Consider the following 24077-nt stretch of genomic DNA (forward strand, 5'->3'; position numbering starts at 1 on the left):
AAATGGCAGGTTACAATATTTATGGTATGTCCTCCTACTGAAAACAACTAAAACTAAAGAAAAGAAATAAAAGTGAAAATATCACTTTTAATGATAAAGCTTATTCTAATGTTCACACAAATTAGAATTCTAATTCACCTCCAAACCAAAGATCTAAGTAAAATCTGTTTTTTAAAAAAGATTTTATTTATTTATTTGAGAGGAGAGTGAGTGAGAGGGAGAAAGAGAGAGCGTGCGAGTGTGCACGCACGAACGGGAAGGAGGAGCAGAGGGAGAGGGAGAAGGAGACTCCCCGATGAGCAAGGAGCCGGATGCAGGGCTCAATCCCAGGACCCCGGGATCATGACCTGAGCCAAAGGCAGATGCTTAACCAACTGAGCCACCCAGGTGCCCCTATGTTAAATCTATGTTTAAAACAAATTAAAATATATCTATATAACCCACAATGACAAAGAATGGGACATAACAAACGAACAGAAGAGAAAATATAACAAATTTCTAGGGGAAAGAAGTGGACAGAGGAGTGACAAAGCAGGATACAGCAAAGGATAGCTTAGAGTACATTCATAGGGGATTACAGCCCAAAGTGGAGCATATCTGCCCTGTAGAATCCCAGAAAGATTAGGGATTCAATGATACCAAGTTTGATGAAGTGAGACTGAAAGCAGGAGAGATGAACCAATGCAAAGTACATATACAAACACCCATACCTTCATCCTTCCTAATCCCTGATCCTCAAGAGATAAGCCAAACATCAGAGACTGTGCCTCTGATGAAACCAAATTAACATATGGAAAGAACAAGGACAACTTGTTTCAGTACTTGCATCATCCCAGAGCTAAGAATATAACAATCAGAGGACCCTTAGATAATAGCTGGTTCCTGGACTACTTACCTTAAAGTGAAACTTACTGGTAAACAAGCTCTACGCATACACAAACTGCCAGTGAGCTTTTTATTATTTTATTCTTGAATATGAATGGTAAAGATCACAGAGCATTAAAGAGTAGGACCAAAGCAAAAATAATCCTGAAGATTTAAGGCACAGAAAAGTCCTAAAAAAATTTTTTTAATGCCAATTAACAAAGTTTCAAGAAAAAATTACATCTAAGAACCAGATGCTTGAGAAAAGGAACTGTCAGAGAATGAGAAAGAATTCTTGCTAAGTTGAAAATAAAAATCCAAAACGATGATGATTTAGAAGACATTCAGAAATCTCCTAAAAAGTAGAAACACAGCTTAAAAATCAAGCATTTAGAAAGGGGGCACCTGAGTGGCTCAGCTGGTTAACTGTCTGACTCTTGATTTTGGCTCAGGTCATGATCAGGGTTGTGAGACAGAGCCCCATGTCGGGCTCTGGGCTGGGTGTGGAGTCTGCTTAAGATTCTCTCTCCTTCTCCCTTTGCCCCTCCCCCACTCTAAAAAACAAACAAACAAAAAAGATAGGGTATAAGCAATTCAGTGAAATTTCAGGACAAAGGGACCATCCTAAATGCCTGTGGGGGTAGCAGCTGAACACATCTCAAGAATCAGAAAAGCATTAGACTTCACAGCACATAATGGTTAATGCAAGGAATATAGTCCAAGTTCTGAGGATAAATTATTTTCACACTAGAATTCCATAACATTAAAGCATGAGGAACAAAAAAAGGTATTTTCAGACCTATAAGTGATCGAAGTTTACCCTTCATATACACTTTACTTAAAAACACATTCCAGACAATTCAGGAAATAAATAAAAGGGAAAAACCTACACCTAGGACAGAGGAGTTCCCACTGAGTAGCCCTGAAGGCAATACTGAGAGCAATGCTGAAGGCCTAGGGAATAATCAGAGTTCATACTGCTGCAGGAGGAAGGACAGAGGGATCAATGAGTGACATATTCAGGGTAAAAGAATTCTGATACCATCCTTAAGAATTTGGACCAGTTCAGGAAGGTGATAAGGACTGGTAATCCAAGGGGAAAAAAGAATTAGAAATTCTAGAATGAAAAAGCTGTATAAAAAAGGTATATGTGGCTGGGCAGCAATGTTTTCATAGTTGTAATAATACGCTGTGTTCACCTTTACAACTTTTAAATTATTCTTTAATCAGAGAAAAGATGACGGTAATAATTATAGGACAGAATACATTATCATCACTTTCAATATGAAAATATAAAGATGGCAAAAGAAGAAATGAGGAAAAAAGAAGGGTAAGAAAGGGCACTAATACCCTTACTTGATCAAGAGGACTCAAGAAATACTCTCAGTTGACAGAACAAGAAAAAGTATGTAGGGACACGGCTTAAATTTGCAAAAAGCTTATCCAAATGTGGTACACGGATCATGATAGTATGGGAGATGAACTTCATGGTACATCTTTCTCTTGCTCTCTCTCATTCACTCAGTTACTCTTATTTATGCCAGGTGGTAACAGTTTTTTATCTCCAACAGAACAGATTTCTTTTAAAAAGGTATTTAAGCTAAAAAGTTAATTTTAATTTAAAAATAATGACAGACGTAGGAGGCAGAGAGGGCAAAAACTACGAAAGGGTATTCAAATGAACGAAGTATGAAAAACACTCCAGTAGATAAAACTAAACTTAGGGTATTTAGTAACATAGCTATATTAGGAGAAGTGAATAAAGAACACAGAAGTAGGTGATAAGTGAGCTCTATTTCTCATCTACCATTAACAAGTTAAATTTATTTAAGACTTAATAAATAAAGCAAAACAAAGCAACATAAGCACATCATTTAGAGATAGGAACTTAACTACGTATCAGGAAACAAAGTGGCCATAACAAAGCAGTCTCTTTAGGGGACAAGGCATGGGAGTGGGGAAGTGGAAAAGGCCAGGATCCATCACAAGCCCTTCTGCACCACATGACTGTTTAATGATGTGCGTCTGTGTACTGCTTTGGTAGGGGTGGGATAGACTGGGAGGAAAATCAGGTCACCAAGTCAAGTATTAGCAAGAAATAAACTGAGTAAAGCCTTCTAAAGTGACTGACACTTACCTACTGGGGCCTGGGGGGCTCCAAAGCCCAAAGTGGCTGTCGTAGTATTAAATCCAGGGGCCCCAAAGGCTCCTGTACCAAGAGGCCCTCCGATCTTAGGTTGGTTGTTCCCAAACAAAGATGCCTGTCCAGCACCAAGAGCTATGGAGACAAGAGGAAAGAAAAAGCGCCACAGGAGATCCTTTGAATGTTATGCCAGAGGTCAGTTACTTAAAAATATAATACATTTGGAAACTTCATAATGACCACTCATTTCAACAAGAGTATGTAATACAGTAAATGCTAATTATTGCCAGGTACTGTGCTGAGTACATTATATACATCAGAGGCAAAATACTTAACCTCACTGTGCTTCAGTTTCCTCAACTATAACATGAGATAGTAATACACAGATATCTATCCTAAGGTTAAAATGAATAAACACACATATTAAGTATTTACAAGAGGACTGGTAGATACTAATACTCATTAAATATTAGCTAGTATCTCACTTAATCTTCATAAGCCTGAAGCAGGAAATATCCACATTTAACAGATGAGAAAACTGAGGGTTTAGTAATCAGTTCAATGTCACAAATGTAGTAAATGGTGAAAATGAGGTTCAAACACTGGTGCATCTGACAATACAATCAGGGTTCTTAATTGCTACACTATAGAAATAGAGTTTGAAAGAATTAAAAAATAATCAAGTCTCCTTAAATCTCAGTATTTGCAAGTCAAAATATGAAGATGAACCAAACACAATGTCATCTTTTTGACTAACTTATAGGCTAAACTATAGAAAACCAAACCCAAGACATCTTTGAACAGCAAAAGTAATACTTTCAAATATACCATCTCATGCAAACTACACCAAGACAAATATTTTGTTTTATAAAAAGCTAAATGGGGGCACCTGGTTGGCTTAGTTAGAAGAGTGTGCAATTCTTGATCTTGTGGTCATGAGTTAGAGTCCCACTTGGAGTACAGAGATTACTTAAATAATAAAACTTAAAAAGAAAAGAAAAGCTAAATGCCTTGTGATGTGCTTACCGAGCAGACTCAAGTTTCATTATGAATCAGACCGGATGGAATAAAAACTTATTTTTTCACCAAGGGGAAACCCACTGCAGAAACTTATGTTTTAAAGCCTAATGAATCTTGCTTATGGATCTTGTTGTGGCAGTGAAAATGGGACAAATTTATTTAGAATAAATTACTGGCATAAAAATTTTTTAAAAATTTCCATCACCTCCTCCTCAAAAAGTTACTGGCAATTTAGAAGATCTAAAGTTCCTTTTAACGCCAACAATGCATCTTGAGCGATAAAATCATTTCAAAGATATAATACTTAGAGGTCAAAAATATCGAGGGACACCTGGGTGGCTCAGTCAGTTAAGCTTCCGAGACTTGATTTCACAGCTCAGGTCATGATCTCAGAGTTGTGAAATCGAGCCCCCCCACTGGGCTCTGCACTCAGTGTGGAGCCTGCTTGAGATTCTCTCTCCCTCTCCCTCTGCACCTGCTTGCACTCTCTTTCTAAAATAAGTAAAATCTTAAAAAAAAAAAAAAAAAAATCGAATACAAACTGCTTTACGATAAAAAAAAAAAAAAAAGACAGGAAGTCTATACTCCGAGAATCCATACAATATAAATTAGTGAGGGTAACATTCCTTAACTGTATAACCTCATTAATAACAAGAAGACAACAATGTAGCGAAGGGATTATTTCTCCCAAAGCCCAGCTTTAGAATAGGAAATAAGACTCCTTTTAAAGTTGCAAACCAGGGGCGCCTGGGTGGCTCAGTTGGTTGAGCGACTGCCTTCGGCTCAGGTCATGATCCTGGAGTCCCGGGATCGAGTCCCGCATCGGGCTCCCTGCTCGGCGGGGAGCCTGCTTCTCCCTCTAACCCTCCCCCCTCTCATGTACTCTCTCTCTCTCTCATTCTCGCTCTCTCAAATAAATAAATAAATCTTTAAAAAAAAAAAAAAAAAAAAATAAAGTTGCAAACCAGGGGCACCTGGGTGGCTCAGTCGTTAAGCGTCTGCCTTCGGCTCAGGTCATGATCCCAGGGTCCTGGGATCGAGCCCCACATCGGGCTCCCCGCTCTGCAGGAAGCCTGCTTCTCCCTCTCCCGCTATCCCTGCTTGTGTTCCCTCTCTCGCTGTGTCTCTCTCTGTCATACAAATAAATAAAATCTTTAATAAATAAATAAATAAAATAAAGTTGCAAACCATTAGAAATTGGTGAAAATTCCAAGAAAAACTGAAATTACTTCCTTGAAGGACATAGTTTACAGCACAAATTTCAGAATTCTTTATTTTTCCAGGTAACAAATACCTCTTTACCCCCTGAACAAAAACTTAGAAGAAACCCAAATATATAAAACAGACAGGGACGCCTGAGTAGCTCAGTCAGTTAAGCATCTGCCTTTGGCTCAGGTCATGATCCCAGGTGGGATCAAGTCCAGCATCAGGATCCTTGCTCAGTGGAGAGCCCGCTTCTCTCTCTGCCTGCTCCCCCTGTTGTGCACACTCTCTCTCTCTGACAAACAAATAAATGAAATCTTTTTAAAAAAATAAAATGGACAAAAATTTCTCATCTGGGTGGGTGTGTATTTCCCTCACCTTTGTAGCAGTCCTTGATGAAGAACCATGAAACAGTCTAAAAACCACTGTTACTTCAATAAGCCAAAAAAGAATAAAAAAGGCATTGGGAGGTTCAGGTGACCTGGAAAGAGACTGTCATAAAGTGACCTGTCTGCATACTGTTGCAATTTATTAACGGAAAAATACGCATTTTATCCAGAGCTATCTCCTATTATGTAAATGGATTTTTATGTTTAATGAAAAGACCTACTAATAGTCCACAAGTTAAGGGACACTCTGATGAAAGATAATGTCAATTTATAAAATGTGGTGTATTTATAATTAGTTGTAGGAATCATAAAGCAGATATATGGGGAGCACCATGGTAATAGTGGCCCTAGAAACTCCAAGGATACTCAAGAGAAAAGCGAAAATGGTTATATTCCTTTTGAGATCTTCCAATAAACATTAAAATTTAATTTTATTTATGGTATCTATTACTTTGGGTAAATTTTTCTGCGTATACCTTATCAACAATGAACTTTACTAGATGTACCCTTAAACTTATTACTTCATGGAAAATTTTTAAGAACTAAAATTTCTTAATATTACCAAGTAACTACCAAGAAAATGCCATACTATTGATAGTGCCAATGACAGTTAATATCACTGTCAAATCAGAAACTTATACTCCCATGATTTAATGAATGTTCCTTAGTCCGAGCACATCAGGTGGGAAAATATCACACACCAAAGAATAACATAAAATGTTTTATAGGAAAATTTCTTATAGGAAATTTTACCTTTGCTGAGGTAGGAGTCTGAATCTCTATCACTCAAAATAAAAGGAGTATGAATCTCCATCACTCAAAAAAAAGGTGCAAAGAATACCCACTTAGTTAGTGCCCCCAAAAAGACATCACCCAAAGCTACAGTGCTATTCTCCTTGTGATACCATGAAATGCAGAGTTCATGAACGTGGGTATTTACATATAACATCTTAAGACACCCTGCTCTCAAAGCCTAAAGTCTACTTTAGCAGAGGTGACCATCAAAGAATTCCACCAGTGTATGCATGGTGGTTCACAGAACTTTCATTTCCCTACATGATCTATTGCTGCTAAGGTTGGAGGTGTAAAATTCTTTACTGATTGTATTTGGGTTTTAGTTTATACAAACAAAGCATGAATGAGGGATATATTACAGCAGTAAAAATGTTATCTGTTGTCTCTGAAGTAGAACTACTTAAGGAAAACTGAACATATTCAAATAAACAAAAAGGCTGAGAAATTACATTATCGTGGAAGAGATGATGATAGCATTAGAAAAAACTATACGACATTATATAACTTGGGACTATAGGAGAAGGCACTGCTAATAACCTGCAAGACCTAGAAGCCAAAAAGGAAAGAATGACAACTTTAACCACATAAAAATAAAACATGTGGAGCGCCTGGGTGGCTCAGTTGTTAAGCGTCTGCCTTCGGCTCAGGTCATGATCCCAGGATCCTCAGGTCAAGCCCCACATCGGGCTCCCTGCTCCGCGGGAAGCCTGCTTCTCCCTCTCCCACTTCCCCTGCTTGTGTTCCCTCTCTCACTGTGTCTCTCTCTGTCAAATAAATAAATAAAATCTTAAAAAAAAGTAAAATAAAAATAAAATAAAACTTGAACATGACGATACCATAAAATTAAATGGTAAACTTAAACACTTGGTGGAAATATCTGTAACAGACATTAAAGTAGCATCTTACCTGAGCTTTAGGTTTATGGTTCACAAACTGTCTAGGGTCAAAACTACCCTTGAAAAAGCTTGTAATTTACCCACGCCAAAGCTAATTTTACCTCCAGGATTAGAAAAGAACACTGATGTCAGATGACATATTCTGCTTAAGTTTAGGGTTCACACTACACAAAAAACTACAGCTTTTTAATTTTTATTTCTTGTAAAATATATATGATAGAATTTGGATAAGTTAAAAAGTTCAAGTAAAACTCTACCATACAACCCAAAAGAGTTAATATCCACAATATATAAAGCTGTCTCAAAAATAGATGAAGAAACAATGATCAAATATTATGAATAAGGAATTAAGATTCAAATGGCCAGTAAACATACATAGGAGTATCCTTCATCAGTAATGAGTGAAGTGCAAATCAGAATACACCAATTTCCACTATCATGCATTTAAAGATGAAAAAGTCCAACAATATGGAAAAGTATGGGGAAAATGAGCACTTTAATACAATGAGAGCAAAAATTCATATTGGCATTCTTTTTGGAAGGCAAATTAGCAAGACTGACCAAAATTCAAAACGTGTGTATCTTCTGACCCAATTCCAACTATCAATCCCACAGTAATACTAACACATACAAAATTATGTAACAAAGATCTTCACTATTGCATTGCTAATATCAAATAACTCAAACATCTACTAAAAGGGGAAAACTGAATTATGTTATGTGTATGTACTTATGTCATGTGTATATACGCACATATATACACAATGGAATACCGAACAGTTATTTTTAAAGAATAAGTCAGATCTATATATATACTGACCAAAGAAAAAACTATATGCCCAAAATGTCATGGGAAATGAAAAAATGAAATACAGAATACCATGTAAGGCAGTTGCTTTCAGTTTGAAACATTTTTGACTGTAGCACACAATATGAAATACACGGAGACCCATAACACACACACACACACACACATATAACTAAAACAAAAATTCAATGATAGTTAACCTTACTTTGTAAATGAGTTTCCCATTCTATTATTTTTTTCTTTAAATGCTGTTTGCAGCCCACTATATAACTATTACATCCAACTAACGTACCTCAGCCTTTGGTTTAAAAAAACCACTCATGTAGGATATGGTTTCTATTTAAGAAGATAATAGAAAATACATAAAACACACATGTACAACTGTATGTGTTTGTACACATTTGAAAAACGTATAAAATGAAAAAAATGTATAAAATGTAAAGGAGTCTGACAAGAACACGCCAAACTTTAAATAGCTGTTACTTCACAACTGATATACGTTGACTTATCATACTTCTGTATTGTTGAATTTTTTTTAAAACACTTATATCTTTTATTTAAAAAAGAAAATGGAAGGAAATAGTTCATAGAGTATAAAATGAGGTTCTATTAAAAAGGAAAGGACAGGGGCGCCTGGCTGGCTGAGTTGGTGGAGCATACAACTCTTGATCTCAGGGTTGTGGGTTCAAGCCCCACATTGGGTATAGAGATTGCTGAGTAGTAAAATCTTAAAAAAAAAAAAAAAGAGAGAGAGAGAGATGAAAGATAAGTGATCAGAGCATAGTAGCAAAGACAACAGATAACTGGATAGTGGAAGCAGAGACCATGGAAATAAATGGTTTGCAACTAAATGACCACACACCCATGGTCAGATGACTTGGGAAATAGACAAAACTATATGCTTTAACAACCTTGTTGGAACTGTACATGCTGTTATTCATTTATGACCACTACCACTCTCATATTGCTTAAAACAGTTTGGTAGGCAGAAGGGTCAATATCTTCAAAGGCACTAAAAAATAAATTATCAATAGTAGGAACAGAGACAAAGGTATGACAGCTCTACATCAAGGTGGAAAGAATTGAGAAGTATGCACAGACCTTACTAAAACCTCAGAGTATTTGCTAATTACTTCAACTAATGCTCTTACTGCTCTCTCTTACTATAAGGGTAATAAAGCTTACTTGATTAACAGTTCAAAGTCTCAAATGCCTTCCTGTTACAAAGGCAGCACAAGGGAACTGAAAGTTAATAATGCCATCATATTGACAAGTCTCACATTAAATACTAAAAATCCCAGATAGACTAGGACTATCAGAAGAAAAACATTTTATAGAAAGGAAGCATATAACTTTTAAGATAAAACGTCCAAATGTTTTAAAACCTGGTAAAGCAAAACTGCTGGGAATGTTTTATAAGTCCATTTGTGAAAATGCAAATCTAGTCCTCTTATTCCCCAGCATATGATCAAACAGAGGTCCTAAGTTCCAGCAATTAGAAAGCCAAGCTGTGTCACTTCCTAAATCTCATGGTACAGTTCCTTACCTGTTCCAAATCCTGCACCAAGCCCAGTTCCCAGAGTCCCAGGTCCTGGTTTACTTCCAAAAATACTACTCCCACTGGTGTTTGTGCCAAAACCTAGAAGGACAAAAGATGAGTGGACTGTACTGTTAACACAACTCTCAATTTCCTATACAAGGGAATTTTTAAAAAGGCAGTCTGACTCTAAGCTTTGCATCCTGTCAGTTATTAATATTTAGAAATTGTAAATGGTAAGCTAACTTAACCTTTTTAAAGAATTTTAATTTTGATGCCTATAAACAGACCCCAAAATCTTCCTATTTAATTATGTTTCAGACTTGAAATATTCAATACCGGGTAACATCCATTAAAGTGATTGTGCTTGAGCATATACAATCCCTTTGTAAGACTCAGAGCCTCAAACCTATTTTTCATGTCTAATTAATGGAAGAAAAATGCATTCCCTCAAACTTTCACTAAAAATAAGATAGTCGGGGTGCCTAACTGGCTCAGTCAGTAGAGCACATGGCTCTTGATCTCAGCGTCGTGAATTTGAGCCCCACAATGGGTAGAGATTACTTAAATAAATAAACCTTAATATATATATATTAAAAATAAGACAATCTCAAAGACACTTTACTGAAGCTAAAGGTTCTTGCTAATAGAAATTTACCTATAAAAATCCCTACAGTAGGGCGCCTGGGTGGCTCAGTCGTTAGGCGTCTGCCTTCAGCTCGGGTCACGCTCCCAGGGTCCTGGGATCAAGTCCCACATCGGGCTCCCTGCTCTCAGCAGAAAGCCTGCTTCTCCCTCTCCCACTCCCCCTGCTTGTGTTCCTCCTCTAGCTCTCTCTCTCTGTGTCAAATGAATGGATAAAATCTTAAAAAAAAAAAAAATCTCCACAGTAGCTTTGGTTTTGAACAGATGAACCTTGTATGGGCAGTAATGTGTGGCTGGCTGATCACACATTGGAACTTTAATGGTGTCATACTCAATCAACTCATAGGAGCACTCAAGGACTTAACTAGCTGATATTAGGAGAGAAAATAATCTATAAATAACTTTTCTTGGGTTGAACTGTTTTATTATGAGAGATGATGGAGAGTTAAAGAAATCACCCTCCTTCACTATGACCTCCCATCTAGAGAAAATCCTATGATTCCCCTTGAAAATCCACAGGTTTCACCAAAAGACACCTCTACTGCATTATTGCTATTATTTCCCTTTTGTTCAGATATGTCCACGAAGTTTCTGCACTCCTTTTGTAGCTAAATATCAACAAAACATCCAATCAGCATATCATTAATCTTTTTTTTTTTTTAATCATTAAAGAATCTCTACACCCAACACTGGGCTCGAACTCAAGACCCCGAGATCAAGAGTTGCATGCTCCAGGGGCACCTGGGTGGCTCAGTCAGTTGAGCATCTGACTCTTCGTTTCGGCTCAGGTCATCTCATGGGTTGTGGGATCAAGCCCTGCATTGGGCTCCGCACTTGGAGGGGAGTTTGCTTGAGGATTCTCTCCCTCTGCTCCTCCCCCAACTCACTAGAGTGCACATGCGCGCACGCGCTCTCTCTCTAAAATAAATAAATAAATCTTTATAAAAGAAAAAGAGTTGCATGCTCTACTGACTGAGCCAGCCAGGCGTCCCATCATTAATCTCTTGATAGGAGGGGGAAAAAAAAAAAAATCAATCACTGGCCAGCAAACCTTGTTCATGGAACACTCAGAAGTCTTTTTAAAAGGTATCATGGAGGGGGATCAAGTACGAAAGATAACAGAGTAAAGAGAGTATCCTGAAATATAGGACATTATCACCAACTAAGAATGTTATAGTTAGTCATGCCAATATCTGGATTATCTCAATGAAAGCAAAGAATTTAAACAGTTTGAAAATATATTTCTAATCTCACTTAAAAATGCATGGGATCTGACATAATCTGACACATTTTAAATCATACATTCACTAAAAATTTTCTTCAATTGTGCTAACTAATAGCTATGCCACAAAATGGGAGTACTGCTACTCAAGCACAGTTTTTTTTAAAGAAGGAAAAAAAACCAGGAAAAAATGTACTTGGAGATACTCTTTTTCTTTTTGAGTTAAAATTTAACCAGAAAGGATCTTCCAGCCCAGTAAACAGCAGAAAATATTTGTGAGCTACCTCAAACCCACATGAGGGAAATAAGTCCCAACTTACACTGTTTATACCACACATTTCCTCCGATTCTAACTGACAAAAGTTGATTAACTCTGTTATTTCAAAACAATTTTTAAATGAAAATTAAGGACGATTAATTAATGGTCAATTAATTTACAACAAAGGAGTTAAGCATATACAATAGGGAAGGACAGTCTCTCCAATTAATGGTGCTGGGAAAACTGGACAGCAAAAGAATGAAACTGGACCACCATCTTACACCATAAACAAAAATTAAAGACTTGAACTCTAAGACGTGAAAGTATAAAACCCCTAGAAGAAAACATGGGCATTAAGCTCCTTAATATCTGTCTTGGCCGAAACAGAGAGGGAGGCAAACCATAAGAGACTCAATCTCAGGAAACAAACTGAGGGTTGCTGGAGTGGAGAGGGGTGGGAGGGATGGGGTGGCTGGGTGATGGACACTGGGGAGGGTATGTACTATGGTGAGCGCTGTGAATTGTGTAAGACTGATGAATCACAGACCTGTACCCCTGAAACAAATAATACATTGTATGTTAATTTAAAAAAAAAAATCTGTCTTGGCAATGATTTTTTGGATGTGACACCAAAAGCAAAGGCAACAAAAGCAGAAAGAAACAACTGGGACTACATCAAACTAAAAAGCTTCTGTACAGCAAAGGAAACCATCAACAAAATGAAAAGGTAACCTACTGAATAAGGGAAAATATTTGCAAATCATAGATCTGATAAGAGGTTAATATCCACAATACATAAAGAACTCAATCCAGTGGCAAAAACACAATCTAATTAAAAATGGGCAGAGGATCTGAGTTGTTCTCTTTACAAAGAAGACATACAGATGGCCAAAGGACATATGCAAAGATACTCCACATCATTAATCATCAGGGAAATGCAAATCAAAACCACAACGAGGTTATCACCTCATACCTATTAGAATGGCTATTATCAAAAAGACAAAAAATAACAAGTGTTGGTAAAAATGTGGAGAAAAGGGAACCCTTGGTGCACCATTGGTGAGCATGTAAATTGGTGTAGACACTGTGGGAAACAGTATGGAGGGTCCTCAAAAAAATTAAAAATATAGATTCCATATGATCTAACAATCCCACTTCTGGGTATTTATCCAAAGAAAACTAAAAAACTAACCCAGGAAGACATGCACCCCCATATTCACTGCAGCATTATTTACAATAGCCAAAATACAGGAAATAACCTAAATAGCCACTGATGGATAAATGGATAAAGATGTGATATATACATATAATGGATTATTATTCAGCTGTAAAGGACAATGAAATCTTGCCATTTGTGACAACAGGGATGGAATTTGAAAGCATTATGCTAAGTGAAACAAGCCATATAGAGAAAGACAAATACTGCAGGACCTCACTTGTATGTGTAATCTTATAAAACACACACAAAAAAACAGCTTATAGATACAGACAATAGATTGGTGGCTGCCAGAAGAAGGTGATGAGGGGATGGGTGAAATGGGTGAAAGGGGATCTAAAGGTACAAACTTCCAGTTATAAAATAAGTAAGTCATGGGGATGTAATGTACAGCATGGTGACGATAGTTAATACCGTCTTGCATATTTGAAAGTTGCTAAAATAGCAATCCTAAAAGTTCTCATCATACACACACAAAAAACATATAACTACGTTTGGTAACATGTTAACTAGTCTTACTGTTAACATGTTAACATGTTAGTAACATGTTAACTAGTCTATTATATGATTCGGCAGAAATACCAAATCATATGTCCTACGCCGGAAACTACTGTTATATTTCAATTATATCGCAATTCAGAAAAATGAGCTTTTAAAATAAAAAAGATGTTTAAGTATACAAATAGCTCCTTAACTGTCCACTTAACCATACAGTATGGAAGAATCACTGATTTATTGCCCAGCACCATCTTATCAATACCCAAAGAATCAATCTCTTTATTTTTATTTTTTTTTAAAGATTTTATTTATTTGTCAGAGAGAGAGAGAGCACAAGCAGGGGGAGCGGCAGGCAGAGGGAGAGGAAGAAGCAGGCTCCCCACTGAGCAGGTAGCCTGATGTGGGCTGGGATCATGACCTGAGCGGGAGGCAGACGCTTAACCATCTGAGCCACCCAGGCGTCCCAGAAGCAATCTTTTTAAACTGTTGCTCACAAGTGTTGACATACTGTCTGTAATTCCTCTCCTGAAACAATTCTACTCCTCCATTCATTCGGAAATTCAGACACTATCTTATACTCATTTAATCTTAAACCCGTCCCTCCCAGGAATAATCATTTACTAAGAAAATAAGCTGATGACTCTAAAGAATGACTTAAGGATCTCACAACACCAACTGTAGCAGCAGGTACCCCAACCTTTAACTCTGTGAATTAATCAGCAGCCAAATGAAACAAAATCCCATAATGGATGTGTGACTAACAATAATATAATGATGCTCTAAATCTTTGTATAATCTTATCCCATTTCCAGATTTGTTATATGGCTTATTTCCAAATCAGAAGACTCTGTCCACAAACTCAAAGTTGATAGCTTCCCAAGAAAACAAGAATATCAAAGAAAGCCTTACTTAGGATCCCTCAAGGGTAGTAATGGGATGTTAAATTCACCCAAGAGTAGAACAAAACTTGCTACCATGCAACCCCCATCTGACTTAGAAGGAATCCTTACTCTTAGGGCCCCATTTATTCACTCATTAATTCATTTAACCAAGTTTTAGTGAGTACCTATTCTATGCCAGGCATTAGGTCAAAACTGGGGATTAAAAAAGGAAAAAAAATTAGGACAATTAAGATTCATCACATAAGCTAGTGAGGCATATTGGATAAAAATGAACTCTTTCACTTTCAAAACATCAAACATGAATATAAATGTATTTACACAACAACAACAAAATCTCCAAACAAATCAGAAATTCGCAATGATGAAGAACATCAAGTATATTTCAGAAGTCTAGCCCATTTTATCACTTTAGCCTATATAAGCACCCACCTAAAAACAATGTTTGGTTTTTTTCTGAGCATGAAGAATGCACCAAAAAACACGCATTTTCAAAGGAAGGGAAAATTGGTTCTTGAGGGGCTAAATGAATCACAGCTATACAATGGCTTATGGCCCTCCAAAGGGCCACAGTACATAAACAGATATAACAGAACACATGTGGTATTAAAATCTCACAGGGTAAGAAGATGATTACAAAGCTTTTGGGGGAAGGAGTGACAGTGATGAAAAAAGATTGAAAAACTCTAATTTAACCTTTAAGTATCTTTCCCATCTTAATTTTATAAAATAAACAAGTACTCAAAATAGATACCCATGCTAACCAAGCCCAATGCCTCAAAACCATTCTTTCATAATCAAAAAGAATTAATCGTTGAAATGATAATCACTACTAAGAGTGAGCGAGCAACACAACAAAAAAGGTTAAAAAAATCAAATTAAAGGGGCAGCTGGGTGGTGCAGTTGGTTAAGCGTGAACTCTTGGTTTCACTTCAGGTCATGATCTCTGGGTCGCTCAGCACAGAGTCTGCTTGGGGACTCTCTCTCCCTCTCCCTCAACCCCCTTCTCCCCGCGCTCGTGCTCTCTCTCTCAAATAAATACATAAATCTTTTAAAAAATCAAATTGGGGACGCCTGGGTGGCTCAGTCGATTAAGCGTCTGCCTTCGACTCAGGTCATGATCCTAGGGTCCTGGGATAGAGCTGCACATCAGGCTCCATGCTCAGTGGGGAGCTTCCTTCTCCCTCTCTCTCTCAAATAAATACATAAATAAATAAAATCTTCATTAAAAAAATAAATAAGGGCGCCTGGGTGGCTTGGTTGGTTAAGTGTCTACCTTCAGCTCAGGTCATGATCCCAGGGTCCTGGGATCGAGTCCCACATCAGGCTCCCTGCTCAGCAGGGAGTCTGCTTCTCCCTCTGCCCTTTCCCCTGCTCGTGATCTCTATCAAATAAATAAAATCTTTTAAAAATAATAATAAAATTAAGTGCAAAAATTTAGGAATTGGTACCTATTTCTTTCACATATGCATTTCTGTAAAAACGTATCACCTTCTAACAGATTCTTAATGTAGTCTCTTTCTCTAGTACACTATAAGACCATTTAAAAACACTGAAAAACTGTAAAACTCTGTAATTGAGCCAGCCAGGCACTCCAATAACCATCTTTTCATTCATTTCACACTAAATACCCCCTGTGCCTAATAATATATCTGGCACATAAAATGAACTTTCGTTATCTAACACAAATTATTAAAGACATTTAGAATAATATAATGTTTCTATTAAACAAGTTTAATTTTTCCAACATATCTCTGAATAGTGGTTTAGGGTTATTTTTTAATTATTATTCAATCTAATCTGTATTTTCCAAATTTTTAAAAATGAACATGCAATCAAAAATATACTTTTGCAGCTTGAGGGAAAACTCCAATTTTCAGTAAGAATCACGCAATCTCAAAAAAAATTATGAAATCTCAAAAAACAACTAAGAATCAAAACAAAAATGACAACAAAAAACATTTAAAAAAATCATCAAATCTCATTTGTACACTACTTCCCTGTTTGAAACCTGGCCTAAAACAATGTGTTCTTTCAACCGAATGGGTTTCACTTCTGGTTTCTCAACTACCAGTGAGGTAATCTAAAGAAAATCTATTTCCTTATTTTGGAAAAAATCTATCTCCATTAGAGAAGCAATTTTCTACAAGGTACCACTGCATGTGCTGAATGGCCCATTTTATCCAAAGCAGGCAATTAAGAGACTAATAATGAGGTAAGGCAATTTACAACTTTTCTAAGTATGTCAACCCAAGTCCATGATTTTAAATCTTTCCCTCCGGTACCTCACATCAAGCCACAGCTTACCTGAGAATTTTTAAAAATTCCCAATCATATGAATCAGGAGAATGATGTGTGGTATAGTCAGTGTAACTTTAAGAGAGCCAAACCTGCTTTTTATATGTACCAAAATTGGAAGTGTTTGTATTGGTTCCTAAAGTCAGGGTTGGTTTGTTACCAAAGAGCCCGCCACTGGTTGTACCAAATGAAGGAGCACTGGTTGTGCTGGTTCCAAATGTAGTAAGCTTGTTATTGCCAAACAGGGTCTAAAAAGAATAAAACACAGGAAAATTTTAAGTAGTATAAAGATACACTCCAAACAACAAATAGAGGTTACCTCAGGTAAACTGGATTGAGGATGAGGTAAGCAAGAGGAGAGGTCATAACTTTTATGAAAAAATAGGCATAATGTGAATAAAGACTATCAGAAAAGTATACTAATCTGAGCAAGATTAACTTTATAGAGCATGCTCCTAGCCTAAGAAGTTAATGGCAACCCTTCAGCAAACACAGTATTACAGTGGAGCAAAGAAAACAATAAAGTAATCAAATATTTCTTTACCTGGTAACAGAAAAGTATCATGTATTTAATTTGCCAGTATAAACAGTTATAATAAAAAATTAAAACATGTTAGAACATGGATGAGCCTTCAAAACATTATGCTAAGTAAAAGAAATGAGTCACAAAAGACTACACATTATGTGATTCCATTTATATGAAATGTCCAGAATAGATAAATCTGTAGACAGTAAGCCTGAGGTAACTGGGGAGAAATGAAAAGTGACTACTAATGAGTATGAGGCTTCTTTTTATTAAGGTGATGAGTATGTTCTAAAATTGACTATGGTGATAGTTCCACAGTCTGTTGGTAAACTAAAAACCACTGAATTATAAGCCTTGAAAGGGTGAATTGTATGGCATACGGATTATATCTCAATAAAGTGGTTATTAAAAAGAACTTTTTGAAGCATTATATAATTTTCTCAATTTCTCATCTCAATTAGCTGCCCAAAGAAAAATTAGGAAATAACAGATTTTAATTTCCATGAAATTCACATTTTGGAATTTTTCTTTTCTTTTCTTTTTTTTTAATTAGCCACAACAGCATGTTCAAAGCTTTTTTTAATGGGTACATAATACAGATTGGCTGTTTCATACTAATTCTCACATAGTTAAATGGCCATACAGAATTTACTATTATTTTTAGGTCAAGTGCACTCCTAAATAGTTTACTTAAATAACTTAACAAGGAACACAATTCAGTTAAGCCTCCATTGCATGAAAACCATGAGACCGCCAACAATTTTAGCAACTTAGAATGTTTACTTCTCAAGTATCATACCAACTTATCACCCCAAAAAGAGGTTAGATATAGGAATTAAAAGTCACCCGATTTTAAGAATGAAAGCACTTCAATTTAGACTCAATTTAACCAACTGGAGTGATATTTTGCTACCAGAAGTAAACTGTACATAAGCACTGAGGCAAAGAAGTTTAAAAAAGAACTTACTACTTGAAAATTAACCTACTGAAGTTACCTGGTTATTCTTTTTTGCACCAAATAGCTTTAGTTATATCAGTATCAAGTCATATAATGTATCCAGTAAAAACACTTGAAAGATAATTAAATCTTTCTTAGAAATTCCTTTAACCAATGTATACACATCTTCAAATTAGAGTCAACTGTAAAAACCTACCGAACCAACAGCACCAAATCCAGTGTTGGGCTGCCCAAAGAGACCCGTTCCTGTTCCAAATGCTGTCCCAGTGCTGGTGTTTGTAGCTGTCCCAAAAAGACCTCCAGGCTGTGAGGCTTGGGTCACTCCAAATAAACCCTGCAAAAAGTAATCTACATTAAAAGATATCCTACAACAGTCTGTTTTCTTTAAGAGTCTTAGATTAATAATTGTTGCCATTTTAAAAAAGTTTATTTGATATACATTATGCTAAATACATAGAGCATTTCTTTTCTTCACAACAACCCTGATGAGGAGGGCCATTTAAAAAAACAAAACAGGGGCGCCTGGGTGGCTCAGTCGTTAAGCGTCTGCCTTCGGCTCAGGTCATGATCCCAGGGTCCTGGGATCGAGCCCCGCGTCGGGCTCCCTGCTCCGCGGGGAGCCTGCTTCTCCCTCTGCCACTCCCCCTGCTTGTGTTCCCTCTCTCGCTGTGTCTCTCTGTCAAATAAATAAAGTCTTTAAAAACAAAACAAAACAAAACAAAAATCCCACCTCGGGGCAGTTAAAAACTTGCCCAAGATGTCACAGCTCCTGAGTGACAGGACCAGAAATTCATACCTACATCTAAGCCCGATGAGTTCCAAGGTCCTGGGCAGCTAATAAGACTTTATACTAACTCCTATGCTCTAAGAAACAGCAGGGTTGCAACACTGAAAACAAAACAATATGACAGAATGCTTCATTTTCAGATAGTTATGCTGAAAGAACTAATCAACACTGAGCTGTGGAATGGATTTTGAATCAAGTAACTGAAAACAATCAGAAGAAATAATCAATCTGGACAGAGGCAGGAGTGTAAAGTTAAAGTCTTTTTTTTTTTTAAAAGATTTTATTTATTTGTCAGAGAGAGAGAGAGCACACAAGCAGGGGGAGCGGCAGGCAGAGGGAGAAGCAGGCTCCCCGCTGAGCAAGGAGCCTGATGAGGGACTTGATCCCAGGGCCCTGGGATCACGACCTGAGCTAAAGGTGGATGTTTAACCCAGCAACCCAGCAACGCAGGCATCCCAAAGTCGTCTTAATTTGAGATAAGAAACTACACTCATGGGGCGCCTGGGTGGCTCAGTCGTTAAGCGGCTGCCTTCAGCTCAGGTCATGATTCCAGGTCCTGGGATCAAGCCCCGCATCGGGCTCCCTGCTCGGCGGGAGGCCTGCTTCTCCCTCTCCCACTCCCACTGCTTGTATTCCCTCTCTCGCTGTGTCTCTGTCAAATAAAAATATAATCTTAAAAAAAAAAAAAAAAAACTACACTCATTTCAAATAAGCAAAATTCATATCCAATGTTTAAGAAGGTATTTTATTTTTGCATTAGTTAACGACAACAAAAAAATACTGCACTAATGGACTATTATTACTGAACTGAGAATTCAACAGTGCTGGGTTTTTTGTTTGTTTTTAAAGATTTATTTATTTGAGACCGAGAGAGAGAGAGAGAGGACGTGCGAGCCCATGTGGGGGGTAGGGAGGTGGGGAGAAGAGGGAGAGGGAAGAGAGTCTCAAGCAGACTCCCCACTGAGCATGAAGTCTGATGTGGGGCTCGATCTGACATACCTGAGCTCATGACCTGAGCCCAAACCAAGAGTCAGATGCTTGACTGAGCCCACCCAAGTGCCCCAAACACAGTGTTTTTAAACAGCTTTACTAAGACATAATTCACATACCATAAAATTTACCCATTTAAAGTTCACTATTTAGGTTTTTTTCCCTATGTTCAGACTTATGCAATTACCCCTACTCTCTAAATTTAGAACAGTTTCATCACTCCAAAAAGAAACCCCAGGCCCGTTAAGAATCACTCCCTATTCCTAGGCAATCAATCACGAATCTACTTTTTGTTTCCATGGATTTGTCCATTCTGATTATTTTGTATGAATGGAATCCTATAAAATGTGGTCCTTTGTGGATGGCTTAACTTGTTTAAACTTGGCATGTTTAAAAGGTCCCAACCACGTTGTAACATTTATCATTCCATTTATGGCCGAGTAATATTCCACTGTATGAATACACATTTTTTTTTTTTTTAAGATTTTATTTATTTATTTGACAGAGAGAGGGAACACAAGCAGGGGGAGTGGGAGAGGGAGAAGCAGGCTTCCCGCGCAGCAGGGAGCCCGATGCGGGGCTCGATCCCAGGACCCTGAGATCATGACCTGAGCCGAAGGCAGACGCTTAACGACTGAGCCACCCAGGCGCCCTGAATACACATTTTTTTAAATTCATTCATTAATGGACATTTGAGATGTTTCTACATTCTGGCTATGTTATAATCATTTGTGTACAAATTTTTGTGTTTTCATTTCTGTTGGTGAAATACCAAGGTGTGCAATTACTGGGTTAAATGGTAACTCTGTGTGTAACATTTTGAGGAACCACCAAACTGTTTTCCAAAGTGGTTGTATTACCTTACATTCCCACCAGTAATGTGTAAGGTTTCCAATTTCGCCAAATTTTTGAAAATACTACTATCTAGTTTTTTATGCCACAATACCCATTAAAAATTACAATGAAAGGGCGCCTGGGTGGCTCAGGCAGTGAGTGTCTGCCTTCAGCTCAGGTCATGATCCCAGGGTCCTGGGATCGAGCCCCGCATCGGGCTCCCTGCTTGGCCGGGGGCCTGCTTCTCCCTCTCCCACTCCCCCGCTTGTGTTCCCTCTCTTGCTGTGTCTCTGTCAAATAAATAAATAAAATCTTTAAAAATAAAATAAAATAAAATTGAAACAATGCGAGTCTTCTAGCTTTCTTCTTTCTCAAGATTATTTTGGCTATTCTGAGTTCCTTTCTATTTTTTGTTTAGTGTTTTTATCATGAAAGGGTATCAAACGCTTTCTCTGTACCTACTGAAGTCATGTGGTTTCTGTTTTTTATTGTTTTTCTTTTATCCTTTTTTTTTTTTTTAAGTGGGCTCCACACTCCCCGCCGCCCCATGTGGGCTGGAACTCATGACCCTGAGATCAAGACCTAAGCTGAGATCAAGAATCAGAAGCTTAACCAACTGAGCCACCGAGGCATCCCTTTTTTATTTCTCTGGTTTATTAATTTTTCTATGTTGAACCAACATTCTGGGATGAATCCCACATGGTATGGTTATAATCCTTTTAATGTTACTGAATTTTGTTTGCCAGTATTTCTAAGATTTTGGGGTCTGGCTGTAATTGTTTTTTAATCAGATAAAATATCTTTAACTTAAAGGCCAGTTAAATTCCAAGAATTCGAATCAATAAATCATACCTCTTATTAATCTTAATTTTATTCTTCCCTAGAAGAGTCCTTAGAAATAAACTGGTAGTGACTCTAGTACTTCCTTTTTTGCTTTTTGCACAGAAGTATCAATTATCCAATATAGCTCTGAGTTTTAATGCTCCCTTATTTATTTTAATGAATTACACACCTTTGCCTGACCCCACTTAAGGGAACAAGATGAAAGAATACTCTGAAATACAGCCAGTAATTTATAAGTATTTTCTCCTATTACTCTACAGAATGGATACAGCCAATGTCCTAAGGTGTAGCCTTCAGGATGGCCAATTCTAGCACACTAAGCAGCTCAGAAAGAAGAGGTAACTTGCTCAACAGCCTCTCAATGAGTAAAGAGTAGAGCTTGTACTAGAATCTAGGTTTTAATTTTTTACATTTTGCTCTTTCCTTTACTACATACCATCAACCCTTAAGAACTACTAGAGGTAGAACTGGCTAGTTTGACATGATTAGAAGCCTCATTACTTAGCTCTATGAATGTACGATGTGGTGTTAACGAAGGGCCTGGTTGCTTACTATGGTGCTGGTGCTTGGCTGTCCTAGTGTGCTGGTATTACCGAAAGAAAAGCCAGTGTTCTGGGTGGTTGTGGCCTGGCCGAATGGTTTGCTGAAGAGGCTGGTGGTCTGCTGATTCTGTTGTCCAAAGAGACCACCCGGATTTGTTCCAAATCCAGTGGTACCTTTCAGAAAGAAAAAAATAAAGTAAAAATAAATGGAGGAAAAAACCCTCAAACCTTACGTTACTCAGTTACTGCAACAGCCTTAATATTCTTGAATACATATCTAAATTACCCTACATTAATTCACTACTCAAACTAAATAAACATTTCACTTCCCATCCTTTTTCACCTAACTTGGATTTCGTTCAGACTTTAATTCCTACAATAATATTCTGACCCCAAGAACCCTGGCTGGGCTAAGTAATTTTCCTCTTTTGAGTCCAAAACTTTCCATTTTACAAGATACCACACTACACTCAAAATCTGTATGTGTATTTTAACCCTGTTAGACTAAGTTTTTCTTGAGAACAGGGGCTTTCTCTTTATAATTCCAGCATAGAATACATTGTACTTGATAATGAATATATGGCTAAGCTACATCACAGAACACCAGGATTGAAATGAATGTTAAATGCCACTTAAACATGTATTTATCTGTGTATTTGTGGGTGTATATAAATCTCTCTAAAAGATCACGAAAAGGTCTAACTTTAGCTTGTTTCTATGGGGGAAAAATGGTAGCTAGGGGAGAGAAAGAAGATAACTTTGGTTACAGACTTTTTTGTGTCTCATGAACTTTTTATCATATATATGTACTACCTGTACAAAAGTAGTGTTTGTATTAAAGGAATTTAGTCCTCATCCTAGACTTCCCTCTTTCACATTCCACATCAAAGCAATCTATTAGCAAATCCCATCAGTTCTATGTTCACACTGGGTCCAGAATCTGACATTTTTACCACCTCCATCTCCTTAGCCAACCCACCATCATCTCTCATGTGAATGAAGCAATAGCTTTCCTAACGGATCTGTTTTCACCCTCGCCCCTTACAACCTACTTTTTCTTTTTCTTGAGTTTCTGAAGTTGATACAACACAGTGATTCCCCAAGTCTCTAGGTTATGCTATGCTCATAAATGTAGCTACCACAATTTACTCTATTTAATAGAGCAGGTTTCAGATGATCCTTCACTCATAATCACATGACTTCTCTTTCTACAACTTCTAATGGCTTCCCAACTCAAATAAAAATTCAGATCTTGACATTGGCCCACAAAATCCTATAAAATATAGTCCCTATATCCCTCAATACTTCCCCTTAGTCCTTATCTCTTTGGAAAAAAACTCAGGGTTTTAGACTTATAGCTTCCTCTGGCTGGAATGTTCTTCCCCAGCAATTTGTACAGCTTTATCCTTTGCCTTCTTCAGAGGGGTCACTGTTCAAATGCTACCTTATCAAAGTGAGGCCCTTTTTAACCTTCTTCATTTAAAACTCTGTTTCTCTCCATCCCCACATACATATCACTCTATTCCTCCAACATCACTGCATTATTTTTCTCCATAGCATTTATCACAAAATGACAATTATGTTTCAGTTGTCTGTCCCTCCTCAATATGGCTCAATATGGTGCCAAGTGCTTACTAGTTCCAAAGGCTGTTTTGTTCTGACCATATGCAAAGCCTGAATTAGTGGTAGAGGAGCTGAAGAGTCCTGTCGCACTGGAGGTGGCTGGAGAAGACCCAAACAAGCCAGCTGTGGTACCTGCTCCCACTTGGTTCTGCGGGCCTTTCCGGTTAGCCTGATAATCCTCTAAACGAAGTTCCTAGAGGAAGGGAAAGCATATTTCCTATCTTTACATGCAGCCAAAAAAATTATTTAGGAAACAATACTTAAATTTAGAATTCAATTTCC

At 37.4% G+C, this 24077-nt stretch overlaps 1 protein-coding gene across 10 annotated transcripts in view; it reads right to left on the bottom strand.

Annotated features, from left to right (window-relative positions):
• NUP98 (nucleoporin 98 and 96 precursor) overlaps positions 1-24077 on the bottom strand; it is a 120627-nt gene that overhangs the window by 71544 nt on the left and 25006 nt on the right. For 3 of the 10 annotated variants that reach the window (XM_045894306.3, XM_064576997.1, XM_064577002.1), the window contains exons 7-12: positions 23808-23988; positions 22183-22346; positions 18373-18510; positions 16802-16940; positions 9665-9757; positions 3002-3142 (exon numbers count right to left, since the gene is read on the bottom strand). In XM_045894306.3, the coding sequence (XP_045750262.2) occupies positions 3002-3142; positions 9665-9757; positions 16802-16940; positions 18373-18510; positions 22183-22346; positions 23808-23988 (856 nt within the window). The remainder of the gene's footprint in view (positions 1-3001; positions 3143-9664; positions 9758-16801; positions 16941-18372; positions 18511-22182; positions 22347-23807; positions 23989-24077) is intronic. The other 7 variants (XM_045894309.3, XM_045894308.3, XM_064577001.1 and 4 more) reach the window with 7 other exon arrangements.

This window comes from Mirounga angustirostris, unplaced genomic scaffold (assembly GCF_029215605.1).
Source record: "Mirounga angustirostris isolate CCGP_5_RB_7025 unplaced genomic scaffold, mMirAng1.0.hap1 SCAF_13, whole genome shotgun sequence".
Taxonomy (NCBI): domain Eukaryota; kingdom Metazoa; phylum Chordata; class Mammalia; order Carnivora; family Phocidae; genus Mirounga; species Mirounga angustirostris.